The 15,828-nt window shown below is 39.7% G+C and overlaps 1 protein-coding gene and 1 long non-coding RNA gene across 2 annotated transcripts; both read left to right on the forward strand.

The window, feature by feature from the left end:
• The first annotated feature begins 2,286 nt into the window (after positions 1-2,286).
• LOC120966512 (uncharacterized) lies at positions 2,287-4,255 on the forward strand. The gene is made up of 2 exons (XR_005760320.3): positions 2,287-3,172; positions 3,238-4,255. It is a non-coding gene; the product is annotated as an uncharacterized lncRNA (long non-coding RNA).
• Positions 4,256-8,108: 3,853 nt separating this feature from the next.
• Positions 8,109-10,091, forward strand: LOC109772020 (cytosolic sulfotransferase 5). The gene is made up of 2 exons (XM_020330713.4): positions 8,109-8,661; positions 8,924-10,091. The coding sequence occupies exons 1-2, from the start codon at positions 8,167-8,169 to the stop codon at positions 9,464-9,466; spliced, it is 1,038 nt and encodes a 345-aa protein (XP_020186302.1). The 5' UTR covers positions 8,109-8,166; the 3' UTR covers positions 9,467-10,091.
• Positions 10,092-15,828: the final 5,737 nt, after the last annotated feature.

The raw sequence follows: 15,828 nt of genomic DNA on the forward strand, positions 1-15,828 counted from the left end.
AGTTTTTGTTTGTGTCCTTCACGGATTGGTACTAAACTAATATGATGTAAAACCAGATAACTACACAAGGCACAAGTATTTCATTGTGTAGATGTGGGTCATGTGGCCGGGATCTCAAACGCGAGCGTTCGCTGGTCCGTCCATGCAGGTGATGCAATTCTTTATTGGTTCCAAGCTTACGTGGAATGTTCACCGTGTAGTGGACATCGTTACCGACAATGATGACAAAGAAAAGAAGTGGTAACAGGGATGTGGGCGCTAGGGGTGATAATTTATTTCTCCCGTTGCAACGCACGGGCACTTTTGCTAGTATATATATATATATATAATAATAATAATAATAATAAAGCACGGATTGACTTTGTTGGGTTCACCGTCACAATACGCTTTTTTCTCATGTCATAATACGCTTTTACAATTTGTAGAGACAAAATCGTAATATAAACGAGGTGGTACTGTAAGTTGCTAATGGAAACAATCAACGTGTCCGGCAGCTAAATCAGTATGGGCCACGTAAATCCACCTGGGCCAGAGAAATACTCTTGTGGGCCGCGAGCCCTGGGTTTCCAAAAAGACAGAAAAAAGTAATGTATGCGTATGGATCGAACTCACGACCTAACCTCAAGTCATCAAACCTGCCACCAGGTATGCTAGCTGAAGCCTCTCATGAGTTGTAGGATTGTTTGTTCATTAGTAATCCCACATCGCTCTTGTCGACCAAATCTCATCAACTTATATATGTACGACTGCGATATTAACAGACGGCGAGGTGACAGAGATTTGAGAAAAAGAGAACCTAACTAAGAAGAGAACGGAATAGACAACGAACGTCTGAGTACTCCGTACACAGACGGGACAACAACGGAGGAGGAGCCATGGACGGCAATAGACCGGCTAAGCACAGATGGACGGACAAGAGCAGACGAGGAGCGGATTAGTAGGTACGAATGACGGTGGAATTGCTTCAGAGCATTAATTTGTGGCGCAGCACTTGGACGGGCAACAGCGGAGGGGAGCGTAGATACGCGACGGCGTTCATGGCATGGCCTCTACTGTCTACGTGGGCTAGCTGCTACTGCTATCGTTAACGCTGGGCTTAGGCCGTACAAAAGCTTCTCTATTTTCTTCATAATCCAGAAAACTTTTGGATTGTTTTAACGTCCAAAAATTTACTCAAAAGCCTTTTAAATTTTCAATGGCCTTATATGGATAATTAGAGAACTAAATAAAATATTTACATATTACACATAGTTAATATTTTCTATATTCTTTATAATTCAAAAAACTTATTGATTGTTTAAAGGTCCAAACTTTATTCAAAAGCCTTTTAAATTTTTAGTAGGCTTATATGGATCACTAAAGACCCAAACAAAATATTTACATATTACATGTAGTTAATATTTTCCCTTTGAAAATACAAAGTGAGTTTAAATTAAAGTACATTCAAACTACCAAAATGTTATTTTATTTTCGACGACCGTTGCGGCGCCAAAGCCGAACGTTGACGAGCGCGGAGGAGCTACACGGGAAGCCAGCTAGGCTGACCTAGGCACCGTCATTCTCAACGCTATCTCCAGCTACGAGCGGGAGCCGCTTCCTACTACTCTTCGGAGAGATCCACAGTAAAGGAATTTCCTCATTTTGCCTTATTTATTTGGGTGTTTATCGATCCGAGTGCCGGGTGTTCATTTTCTTCCAACATTCTCCCTCTGTTCCTTTATATAAGATGTATTTATTTTTTAAAAAGTCAAACGAGTGCAAGTTTGACTAAGGTTTTAAAAATATATATTAATATTCACAATACGAAGTTTATATCATTTGATCCGTCATGAAAAGTAGTTTCGTATTTTACTCCTAGGTATTGCAGATATTGTTATTTTATTCTATAATCTTGACCAAACATTCAAATCGTTGATTTGCACGAAAACCAATACACCTTAAATTCTTGAAGGGAGCATGGCACATCAGTGGTGCCTGACCCCTCGAGGACATGATTGAGTAAATGATGCCATCCAGGCTACACACATTAGTTGGGCTCCCGTTGCATGGTATCCGTTAAAGCCCGTGCCATAGGCCAGAAGCCATCCTCGACCAGCTGGCACCCATACGGCACAGAGGATGGTATTTATTACTCCCGTCACTTTCCATTAATAAAGTTGTAAATAATTACCCACCATTGCCATCCATAAGTGGAAAAAACGTTTCGCTAAAGATCTGAAAAAAGACATTAGAAAAAAGATCGAAAAGAGAAAGAGCTACCCGACCCAACCCTTCACGACCCTGCCTCCCAAATCCCAATCCCATCTCGACTCCAGCGCGCCGCCACCTCTTGCCCCGCCCCGCCCCGCTGGCGCTCCGCCTCCCGTCGCCGCACGCCGTCGCCCCTCCCTCGCCGCGCCGCCGGACCGCCTACCATCGTCGCACGCTGCCATGGCCTACCCTGCGGCCGCGCCTACCCCTACCCCAAGTGCCCCCACACCCGCGCCCATCACCGACGTCCATGCGCGCGACCTGTTTCTTCGTTGCCGGGCGGCTGCAGGAGGTGGCCGGCGTCGCCCCGTCATCAAATCCCCTAGCCGCTCGATCTCATCCGCCGCATGCTGGCTTCACGTACAGGATTGACACGCCGGCCCTATATCCGGCGACCCGCGGCTACTCCTCCCAGCCCCGGATCTGCTCTCCCGCCACCTGCTACCCACTGCTTCAATGATCCACGACAAGGGATGATGACCAACTCGGCTGCCCCCTTCCCCGTGCAGCTGCCTCTGAGCCTGCAGCAGCCTTCGCACGAGGCCACTACGGCACCACCTATGCTGTCCTGAAGTTCCGTCAGATTCGTCAATTTCAGTTTCATCAGTTTTTGTCAGATTAAGTTTCATCAGATTCATAAAATTCAGTTTCGTCAAAGTTTCAGTTGTCAGTTAATTTCTCGTGCACGTTGGCGCTCGGCGCTCGACGTCGTCCACTTCCTCACATCACTCGAGCCCAAGTGCGTGCAGGTTACACCAGCCTTGATTTATATATCTACCGTCCATTGATCAGTGACATGAAAAGGTTGGGCGCTCTGAGCTAGAACATAAGCTGATTGATGAGATGAATTAAAATGCTTCTGATTGGTTAGACCCTCAATATTCCAAACTGAAGTCCAAGGAGGAAGGATCAGGAATAGCAGGTAAGAAGCCCATTACTTATTTGTCTTACAGGCACGCACGTGAACAAGGTGCTACATCGTTCCAGATTTCCAATGGACGCTGGTGTTGTTGGCTGACATCTCCGGGGCTGTACATCATGATGGTTACCAAGACACGACAACGATCTAAATGCTACAGACCTGAATGAGATAACATGACTGCAGGCCGTTGCTGATTTGCGTTCGAAGAGGTGCAACAACCAGATAGAAGCAACTGAGGTAATTGCCGATTGAAAAAAAATACATGATGCACTGATGGATTATCATGTATATAATGCCTGTTATTGGAAAGAGTGATGTTTTGCTCTGAACTTGTTGGTGTAAATTTTTGGCATTTTCCATTGCTCTTCAGTGCACTAAAGAATAGTGAAATCTTGGCATCCGATTCCTTTTGCAGGCTATGCTTTTAACTCAACCAAATCTGCATTGTTAGTTGCTCTTATAGTCTGTTTGTAGCTAATTGGGGGACAAACATGGGCAATGAGCAGCTTATTTTGATGACAGTGCAATCAAGGACTCACATGTTCACTGATGAATCTACCTCTATTTGGTACTGTGTATATACATGAAAATAGTAGCATCGTCTTTGCATGGTTCTTTTCCGAATCAGCAACACTTTATGAGGGTCTTCATCGGCAATGTACATAGTGATGCATAACTGCTGGTTTGAATTATTTGGATGTTTCAGTTGTCAGACATGTATGTGCAGAGAGTTGAGGCTTTGAAATTAGATAATATATCTAATGAATATGCATGTTTATTCATGGAACTATGCTCCATCTGTTTGATCAATTTGTTCGATGCATGCTCATTCATGTGTTGTCATAGTGACTTGCCTGCGCTCATTGTTGATCGCAAAGAAGTGAGTTGGTCCAGAAATTGCAGCTTAGATGGAGCTCGGCAGGATGGCTAGACAGGCCCAGCTTGGTATTAGTCTTCTCTAAAATTTTATGTAGAAGTTTTTTCCTAGATCCAAGTACATTGTATCATTATTTTGCAGGTGTGATCCACAGAATAGATCACATTTTCTATGATTATAATTTATTTACTCATGTTCATACTAAATGTTTTTTTAGCAAAGTTCATACTAAATGTTAAAAGGGTCAATCCACAAGCTTGTTTGATCCCCGGTTCATTTTTGAACTATGTCCACGTGTTCTATCAAGGATCATTTTGTCGCATATGGAAATGACAAACAATTTTCTTACCAGATTTATCATATTTGTAAGGTCGATCACCCATGGGTTCTGCACTTCACTAGAAATAATTTGTAGCCTTGACCTGATAAGTTAGTGTTGTTGTATTATGAATTATTCATAGTACAAGACCAAATTTATAGTTTTAGTTTCATACAATTTTTTGTTCTTTGATAAATGAAGATTGTCATTGTCTTCTGTTTGCATGCCAGAATTTGGCGGTCCATTGTAACAATTTTTTGGCTTGATATTTATCTGTGTAGATGCGTGGGTTCAAGGATATTCTTTCTCCCGTTGCAACGCCTCCCGGCAACGTTTCGATGTTGTCGTGCCGTGCAGTCGGGTGTTTTGGGTTCGTTGTTTCGGTCGACAGGGCGTCTAGCACTTTCTTCGTAGCAAAACATGGGGGTTGTGCTTGCACATACAGTTCTTAGAAAAATTGAGTGCATGCTAAACTTTTTCTCTCCCGTTGCAACGCACGGGCATATATATGTGCTAGTTTTATATATATATATATATATATATATATATATATATATATATATAGGGATACTATTCATCACCCAGGGTGCAGAATAAGTTATTCTTCACCCGAGGTAATTTTACGATCATTTCATAATTAAATTACGTTTGGAATTCAAATAGTTACATTTTTATTGATCCACTACGTAAAATTTGGCATGAGAAAATAAAAATATAGGCCATAAGACAAGAAAAATTGCAGTTTATGTGTATTTTACACTATGTTTTTACGTTTGTAATTTTACATAACACAGAATATTTTTTACTATGATCATATATTTTTTTACGGTATCTTTTTACGTCGGAAATAAGACAAAACTTACGGAACGTAAAATTATGGTGTATTGATGGTAAAATAGAGGGGGGTGAAGAATAACTATTCCTCACCCAGGGTGACGAATAGTCAATCCCTATATATATATATATATATATATATATAGGAAAAATCCATCCTACCACCTGGGGGTAGTTACCCCACATGTCATGTCTCATATACTACCATGTGATACCTTATGTACTACTTTATCATTCTAAATATGTTCATATACTATATATAAGATATTTCAAAGCAAGTTACATGAAAAAATTGCATATGAGCCCATAGTTTTTGTTATATTTATGAAATACGTACATATTTGTACGTATAAAAGAGTATGCTTAAAATATGGTACATACTACCTAAAAAGTAGTATATATACTACCTAAACATCGTTATATACTACATACTATACGTACATACTCGCGGTTTTGACAGATACTAAATACAATATACAAAACTCAAGTGGTGGTAACTACCACTGGTGGTACATAAAATTTGTCATATATATATATATATATTGACTATTCGTCACCCTGGGTGAGGAATAATTATTCTTCACCCCTCTCTATTTTACCATCAATGTACTGTAATTTTACGTTCCGTAAGTTTTGTCTTATTTCTGACGTAAAAAGAGACCGTCAAAAAATATATAATTGCCATAAAAAATATTTTATGTTATGTAAAATTACAAACGTAAAAACATAGTGTAAAATATATATAAACTCCAAATTTTCTTGTCTTATGACCTATATTTTTATTTTTTATATCAAATTTTACGTAGTGAATCAATAGGAATGTAACTATTTGAATTTTAAATGTAATTTATTTTTTATACCAAATTTTACGTAGTGAATCAATAGGAATGTAACTGTTTGTGAATATTGATATATACACACGTATTAGGTATAGAATAGCTAACCTTCATTAAACTATTTCTCCTAATATGCAAGCATGTCACCTCACTATTAAACTATTTCTCCTAACATGCAAGCATGCTAACTCACCAGGTAACATAGACGAAAACGGATCCATCTCAATATGGAACCATTCATAGAAAAAGTCGCAACTCAACATGCAAACATGTATAAGAATTTCTATTCTCTTATGTTATTCATACTTCATAATTTTTTACAACTATATAATAATTACACCCAATAAATCATATGTACTTTTATATTCAGTTCTCGTATTATTGCTTTAAATAATTATTTTTAAAATATCATTTCAAATATTCATGTTTCATACAATCAAATATCATTAAAACATATTACAAACATATTTTCACAATAACGTGGTATCACCTACCACCTCTGACTTAATATAAGATGTTTTTTTGGCACTGTGGTTGTGTAAAAAAACCCTCTTATATTGTTATTGAGGCAGTAGTTAATTAAGTACACGCAGACGGCACATCCCGGACGGTGAATACCCTATTTCGAATCGCATCCATCCATTGACTCAAATCTCCTTTTGATTCTAGCATACAGTTGAGTAATCAACATTAAGAAAGTTCGTGGTTGCTCTTCTTTATCGAAAATAAGGCTCGTGGTTGCCCTTGCTCCAATTTCAAATTGAAAGAACCCAGTGTGGTAGTATTCTAATCCCATGCCGATGCATGCATGTCTATCCTTCCGACCGAAAATAATTCTGAAATAATTCCAAAGCAGACAGTCGCATCGCTTCTATTTTTTCTTTTCAAAAAGAAGGTTTTAACCCTGGCCTCCGCATTATTATGATTCACACAACTATTAATATCAACTTCTCCCTTGTTTCGAAATAAGTATCTCAACCTTAATATAACGTTGTACTAAAATTAGTACAAAGTAGAGATACTTATTTTAGAATGAATGAAGTATTAAAGAGAGTACAAAATAGAGACAACATCGGTAGAACCACTACAAGAAAATATAAATAAACACCTACAACTAAGTTCTTCCGCAGCGGCACTTTCAATAAGGGGTAACACATCGGTATTACTCTACACAAGCCCATCCTCTTAGAAACTGATTGTTCTTTTGTGGCTTCCTTTCTAGGAAACGGTTATTTGGACAGGTCTTCCCTAGTTGATCTGAAGATGGAAGCATTGAGCATTTCGAGGTTGATGACAAGTTTCAAGATTTCCAAGATTAACAGAAGGGCCAATAGGGTGGCGCATGAAATTGCTAAATTCAGTTTTGTTAATAGGTCTGATAGTGTGTCTTAATAGTGTTTCGCCCTGCGTGGCTGAAGTTGTAATAGACGATTGTATGAACATTTTTAATTAATTAATATATGGGAGGGGTTTTAAAAAAAAAGGGGCAACACATGCTCGCACCGTTGTTGTCACATTCGACCAATGAGTAAGGATTTTCATCCTGATTGTCAAAATCAACCACTTAAGGTTGGTACATTAAACTACAAGGTAATACATTCAACAAGGTAACGACACAAGTTCATCACTGATGAGTCTGGCCAATAAAATCCATGACAAGAATTTTCACCTGGACATGGATTAGCGTTTCAAATATCATCTTGAAGATAGATCTTTTGAGTCAAGCCAGCCAGTACTCCCCAGCCAGCCCCAAAACAGTAAGCATCACCTTATTTAATCTGCACTCACTGTCTCCTAGACGATGCATCAATCTTATTTTTGGTGGTCAAATTAATGGCCCCAACTCCCAAGGATTCAACAGGATAGCACAGAATCATATCATCCCTTGTGCAATTATTTAGTGCACAAAACAGCTAAGTCAACGATTTGCTGAGTTCACCAAGCGATCCTTTCATCAATCCGCAAGAAAGGAACAATGTGGTGGAGACTAAGAGAGTGTACGGCTTTACTACGAGCTAGCAGTATAAAACTAGTAAAGCTATTGCTACTCAATACACAACCGGGCCCTGTATTACACTACAGCACCGCGCCTACACGCAACGATTTACGATTAGCCTAGCGACTCGGCATGGCTACTGTCTTCCCCCGTGACGCCGGCGTCTCCACGCCGGAAGCCGACGAGGCTAAGAAAATCTACGATGAAGCACGGCGAGTGGTGTCCACCTACGAGACTGTTCCCAGTCCCAGCGGAACCCTGCAGGATTACTGCCGCCACCCCAGCGGCTGGTGCATAACCCTGCCGATCATGGTGAGCTCCATGGTCGCAGAGCAGCACTTTGAGGCGCGTGGCACCGACGTGCTCCTTGTTACGATGCCCAAGTCCGGGACTACCTGGATCAAGGCCCTCCTCTATGCTGCGGCCCACCGCACTGACGACACATCATCGTCCATACTCCGGCAGCTCGCCTCCCACAACTCCCACCAGCTCGTTCCTTTCCTCGAGGCCCAGGTCTACACCAAGGACCAGATTCCAGACCTGAGCTCGCTTCCCGCGCCACGGCTCTTCGCCACGCACATCCCGGCTGAGTCGCTGCCACCCTCCGTTGTGGCGTCCGGCTGCAAGGTACGTACGTTTTCTACGAGTGAAGCGCACTATAGTCCCTAAATTACTTCATTCAAGGGTGTCGTGTAAGTCCTCAAACTATGAAAATTGACATTCAAATTCTTGAAATGTAATAAGTGTGTCTCTGAATTGTATTTCGGGGATTTGGATGGCGATTTTCATAGTCCAAGGTCTAACGTGACACCCAGAAACAATTCAGGGACCTGAGCAGAAAACAACATTAATGTCTTGCGACAATTACATAGTAGCATCATGCATGCAGGTGGTGTACTTGTGCCGGGACCCCAAGGACTGCTTCGTGTCTCTCTGGCACTTTATGAACAAGTTCACCCCATGGGACATCGACGAGGCACACGGCCGGTTCTGCGAGGGTGTCTCGTTGTATGGGCCATTTTGGGAGCACGTGCTGAGCTACTGGCGTTGGCACGTCGACCGACCGGGTCAGGTGCTCTTCCTGACTTACGAGGAGCTCAGCGCCGACCCGCTCGGCCAACTGAGGCGCCTAGCCGAGTTCATTGGGCGCCCCTTCACGCCGGGGGAGCAGGAGGCGGGAGTGGACAGGGAGATTGCGGAGGCATGTGCCATGAAAAGCATGGTCAACCAGGAGGTGAACCAGTCCAGGACGACCGAAATCGTTGAGATGCCGATTCCCAACGGGATCTTCTTCCGGCGAGGCGTGGTCGGAGACTGGACCAACTACCTCACGCCGGAGATGGCAGGAAGGATCGATGAGATTACCAAGAGCAAGTTTGAAGGATCCGGCCTCATGCTGCCGAAAACAATCTCGGAAATCTCAAAGATCTAGCATCCCTCCGTCGTGTTTGATGTTTGAAATCGTTCACCTTTTTTTTCTCTTGTTGTAAACTGCACCCTGCTGGCACTGGCTTGGCTGAATAAAAAAAGCTTGCATTGTTCTTGTTGATCAAACGAAATACCAGCTGGCGAGTTGTTGATGTTACGGAAAAGGCCTGCTTAGTCTTAGGTATTTTTCTTATCGGTTTAATTGTGATCAAATGTGTTTGTACTCTGCTTAATTATTAATAAAAATGATTGTATGCATCACAATAATACAGAGGCCAAGGGACTCAACTTCATTTTCCAAAACAAGAGAATACTAACCTGCTCCGAATGATCTTCTACATGATTAAGCACGATGGCGCCACAAGTCAAAGGACGCCAAGATCAAGCTGTATAGTATTTTCCAGTTCAACAAAATAAGCGAATCAAAAGTTTCAACTGGTATGAGCATTGTGTTCATCGTGAAATAAAAAAGTAAAAAAACAACACGGCGTCATATCTCGGAAAATCCTATATGCCGCTCGCTGCGTCAAACTGCCGGCGCTTCGCACAGGCGAGCGACCGAGCAGCGACGCAACGGCCGGCACATTTAACCGTTCCAACGCTCCCGGTTTTGGGAACCTTCTAGGGGTTCCCAGCTGGTTTTGGGAACCTTCTAGAAGGTTCCTGAACCGGTTTTTATTTTCCTTTCTTTTTCTATTTCTGTGTTGTTTTTATTCTATTTTACTTATTTATTTGTTTTTTCTTTTTTGTTTTTCAAGTTTATGTTTCTTTTTCAAAAAAATGTTCGTGCTCTTAAAAATTGTTCAAAATTTCTAAAAATGTTTGTGTTTTCAAATTTTGTTCATAAATTCAAAAACTGTATGAATTTTGTTCAAAATGTTTTTGTTCAAAATATTCACAAATTTAAAAAAAAATCGGGATTTCAAAAAATATTCCCGTTTCAAAAATTGTTCGCAATTTTCAAAAAATGTTCATGAATTTCTTAACATTTTCGTTTTTATTTTATTTTTCATTTTTTTTCTTGTTTCTTTTTCAAGTTTATTTTTCTTTTCGAACTTGTTCAAAAATTCAAATATTTGTTCGGAATTTCCAAAAGAAAATCGTTTTGAAATTTGTTCACAAATTCAAAAAATGTTCGTGTTTAAAAAAATGTTCAGAATTTCAAAAAATGTTTGTGGTTTCAAAATTTTGTTCACAAAATCAAAAAAAAAATCTCGTTTTCTAAATTTGTTCATAAATCAAAAATTGTTCGGGGAGCTTCAAATAATGTTTGCGCTTTTAAAATTTGTTCAGAATTTCAAAAATGTTCCCGTTTTCAAAAAATGGTCCTGTTTTAAAAAACACTCGTCCTTATAAAAAAGAAATCGCATTTTTTAAGGAAATGTTTTCGTTTCTCCCGAACATGTTTTCATATGTGAACGCAACTTTGAGTTCTTATAACGTTCGCGCTACTTGCAATCAGTTAGACATGTCTAGTCTAGTGGCGGGACGAATTCACCTGGTATCTGAGGTCGTGGGCTCGAATCCCTGCGCCGTCTCTTCCTTTTTACATCATTTTTAAGTGAAGCGCGTGTGGTTTACTGATGGGCCGGCCCAGTGGAGGCACTAGTGTGCGTCGCTCCAACTATTTGCCGCAAAATGCGGCAAATAGGAGCTCCCTCATATCTCTGCGTGTGGCGCCCGCCCCGCTCGCTGCTTGTGGGCTGGCCCAATGAGGGGCATGTTAAGGACCGGTTTTGCTATGGATTTTCTTTGATTTTTCTTTCTCATTTTTTTTCAAATAGAATTATATTTCAAATAAATTTCTACCATTTTTTGAAAAATATATGTATTGATATCATGATTTTTGTACACATTGCACATTTTCCTTGTGCACAAGAAACAATTTATATATATTCTTAACATCTTCAAATATATGATTAAATTTTTTAAAAAATATAATTTTTATCTCTATATTTTTTTCGTACAGGTTAATCTTTTTTTCCAACATTTGAAGCATTTCTTTATACACATTTAACTTTTTCCAAATACATGATTAGCATTTTTTAAAATATACTAGCAAAAGAGCCCGTGCGTTGCAACGGGAAAAAAAACCACATGTGAAACAACATCATATTCATATTGTACACATTTTTCTAATCAATTTTCATATATAACATGTTAAACTTAAAGTTAGGGTTTAAAAGATAGGAATATTTTCTATAGCATTTGAACCTGTACCTAAACAACATCTAAAAATGGTTAATTAACCAGCAAAAATAACAGCATGTCAATATTGTACACATTTTTCTAATCAATTTTCATATATAACATGTTAAATTCGAATTACGATCTAAAAAGATATGAATGTATTTTTAGAACATTTAAATCTGTTCCTAAGCCGAATTTGAAAATATTTGACGTGTAAAAATAACATCATATTCATATTCTACACATTTTTCTAATTAATTTTCATACGTAACAAGTTAAAATTGGAGTTACGGTTTTAAAATTATGAATATTTTTTATAAACATTTAAATATGTTCGAATATTAGAAATAGTTGACGTGTAAAAAGAACAACATATTAATATTCTACACATTTTTCTAATACACTTTCATATATAACATGTTAAAATTGGAGTTACGGTTTAAAAGATATGGTTATTTAAAAAAAATTATTTTTAATAGACTGCAGGGTGATTAATGCATATATCAGAGTTTGTTTTGTAAAACTGCAAAAATACGATTCACAATGACTTAATGTGGATCACGGGTTAATTAGCATGAAAGGTAGGGGGTTTTATATAAAATGAGGAAAAAAATGATTCGTACTCACTTAAAACAGGACTGCGGGTTGAATTCTCTGAAACAGAGGGATTTTTCTGCAAAATGCCGCGACAGACCAACAGAAGCATTAGCTGCTTTATTATTAGGGAAAGATGTTTTGATGTCTAATTGTTTTTCATATGCATTGTACATTTTTCGTATACACCTAAAAGTTTCTTCCATACACGTTTAATATGTGTTAATTACATGACTAACAATATTGAAAATACAGAATTAAACTTTTTATAATGATGAACATTTTTTACATTGTATAAACAAATTTTCATAAACATATTTTTGAAACACGTGGACATTTTTTAAAATGCTTCAACATTTTTTGAACTATGCTAACAAATTGTTTATACAACTCTAATAATTTTTCCCAAATTCAAAAAAAAAATCGTTTGTCTTTCTATCTTTAAAATTTTCAGATCTTGGGTTTCTTTTGTTTTATATTTTTTCACATATTTTAACAGGTTTTGTAATGTATGGTGATTTTTTTTCAAAATATATGGTGAACATTTTTGAACATACACTAAACATTTACTAGTAAATGGCACGTGCCATGCATGTGTACATTTTAGAATTATTGTGAAATGTTGTGTGTTGGTGCAATTAGTCCCATTGTAAAAATTTATTAACTTCATTTTTCAAGCATAATCTGGTACACCTACATGCTTACATTAACAAGGGTAGGTCTGTCTAATCAATTAGAATTTTACACACATACGGTAGAAACAAAAGAAAGCCATGTCATAATATATCTAAAACGAATTTATAAGAGAAAGTGCAAGCTAACACATATATCTAAAACAAGTATTAAGCTTCTGCTTACTTAACATTCACTAATCTGGCGCATCAATCGTCATTTTTTTTCTATGTAGCTGTCACTCGAATGTGTCTGGTCAATTCTAGTCTACTTGCTTGAGTAGTAGATGCCAGAATTCTCTAGATAACAGTGAGAGGAATCTTCACGACGTACTGGCAGGCTGGCAACGCAGTCATGCCCCAGCACAGCGAATCCCAGTACTGCGGGCTGTCAGATTGCCCTATCAAGTGGTGTATATGTGGCCACGTAGTTCCCTAGCTACAGTTATTGAACGTGAACCATTTGATTGCAAATATCCAACGGCCTGTATGAGTTGATATTGGTACACCATATAGTGGTATAGATTATAGTATGAGGTGAATTTTTTTTAAATACATAGTGAACATTTGTTTTATAATGTACGATGAAAAGTTTGTTATATTCACCGAACATTTTGTGATATACGATGAACTTTCTTTATTATAACATGAATATTGTTTTCGTAACACTAAACATATTTTAGTATATGGTCAACATTTGTTGACATACACTAAACCTTCTTAAAAACACATACCAAACAATTTTCTGAAATAAAATTTAGATTTTATTAATAGTTTGTAAATCACTAGCAACTAAACACAACAACTTTTTTAGTTGAAAACCCGACAAAAAAAAGAATAAAAAAAAAGAAACAGCTCGCGAGCAAAGTGGGCCGGCCCATGTGCCTTTGGTTCAACGCACCACCGCGTTGACCGTATATGCTATATTTGGGAGCTCCTAAAGAGCGCATTCAGCGCCGGTTAAAATCACTACTTGAGGAGTACTCTTTTCAAAAATTACTTTCTCCTTCTCAGGTCGTGACAAAGTGGCGCGCTGCCTGTGCGCTACTTGTCGCAACATGTGAGTTTTCCCTTTTTTCTAGATCAATTTATTCAAAATGTTTTACCTCTTTAACCGTGTGTCCAAATCTTGAACCATTTTCACCGTTGGATTCCTCGTATCGATATCCTTAAAACTAGATTCGATGTTGATAGGTTTTGACAAACTTTTTGTTCATGAAAAACACCACATCGGGAGAACATTCTTTCCTTTTCCGAAAGCAACGTGCCTCTGGCGGAAGCAAATCCATGCCTCCACGGAAGCAAAAACGTGTTTCTCGTGAAAGTAAAGAAAATAAAGAAACCACATTTTTTCGTTTCCAATAGACACAACCATGTTGTTGGGAAACGTTGCATGGAAAACAAAAAAAATTCTACACACACTCAAGATCTATCAAGGAGATGCATAGCAACGAGATGGGAGAGTGTGTCTACGTACCCTTGTAGACCGTAAGCGGAAGCATTTAGTAACGCGGTTGATGTAGTCGAACTTCTTCATGATCCAACCAATCGAGTACCAAACGTACGACACCTCCGCGTTCAACACACGTTTAGCTCGGTGACGTCCTCGCCTTCTTGATCCAGCAAGACGGGCGAAGTAGTAGATGAGTTCCGGCAGCACGACGGCGCGATGACGGTAATGGTGATGCTATCTCCGCAGGGCTTCTCCTAAGCAGTATGAAAATATGACCGAGGGACAAAATTGTGGAGAGGGGCGCCGCACACGGCTAAGACAATGTTGTCTCTTGTGCTAGGCGCCCCCTCCCACATATATATAGGTGAGGGGTGGAGGGAGCAGCCAGGAGGCGCCCCCAAGTAGGCCGAATCCTACTTGGGGTCTTCCCCCAAGTGCCCCCCCCCCTCCGCTCCTTATTTGGAGTGCGACAGGAAGGACGGAGGAGGTGGCGCCCCCTTTTTCCTTTCTCCGCTGAGGAGGGAAAGGCAGGAGGGGCCACCCCTCCCCTTTCCTTCCCCTAGGGCCGGCCAGCCAAGGGAAGGGGCGCACCGGCCCCCTTGTGGGCTGGTCTGTCCCCCCCTGGCCCACAAGGCACATACATTTGCCGGGTGTGCCCGGAACCCCTTCCGGTGACCAGATGAGTACCCGGTGCACTCCGAAACTTTTCCGGTGTCCGAATATCATCGTCCTATATATCAATCTTTACCTCTCGACCATTTCGAGACTCCTCGTCATGTCCGTGATCTCATCCGGAACGCCGAACAACATTCGGTCAGCAAAACATATAACTCATATAACACTATATTGCCAACGAACGTTAAGCGTGCGGACCCTACGGGTTCGAGAACTATGTAGACATGACCGAGACACCTCTCCGGTCAATAACCAATAGCGGAACATGGATGCCCATATTGGCTTCTACATATTCTATGAAGATCTTTATCGATCGAACCTGATGACAACATACGTACTTCCCTTTGTCTACCGGTATGTTACTTGCCCGAGATTCGATCGTCGGTATCTTCATACCTAGTTCAATCTCGTTACTGGCAAGTCTCTTTACTCATTCCGTAATACATCATCCTGTAACTAACTCATTAGTCACTTTGCTTGCAAGGCTAGTTATGATGTGTATTACCGAGAGGGCCCAGAGATACCTCTCCAATACTCGGAGTGATAAATCCTAATCTCAATCTATGCCAACTCAGCAAACACCTTCGAAGATACCTATAGAGCATCTTTATGATCACCCAGTTATGTTGTGACGTTTGATAGCACACAAGGTATTCCTGCGGTATCCGGGAGTTGCATAATCTCATCGTCGAAGGAATATGTATTTGACATGAAGAAAGCAATATCAATAAACTAAATGATCATTATGCTAAGCTAACGGATGGGTCTTGTCCATCACATCAT

This window comes from Aegilops tauschii, chromosome 6, assembly GCF_002575655.3.
Source record: "Aegilops tauschii subsp. strangulata cultivar AL8/78 chromosome 6, Aet v6.0, whole genome shotgun sequence".
In the NCBI taxonomy this organism is placed as follows: Eukaryota; Viridiplantae; Streptophyta; class Magnoliopsida; order Poales; family Poaceae; genus Aegilops; species Aegilops tauschii.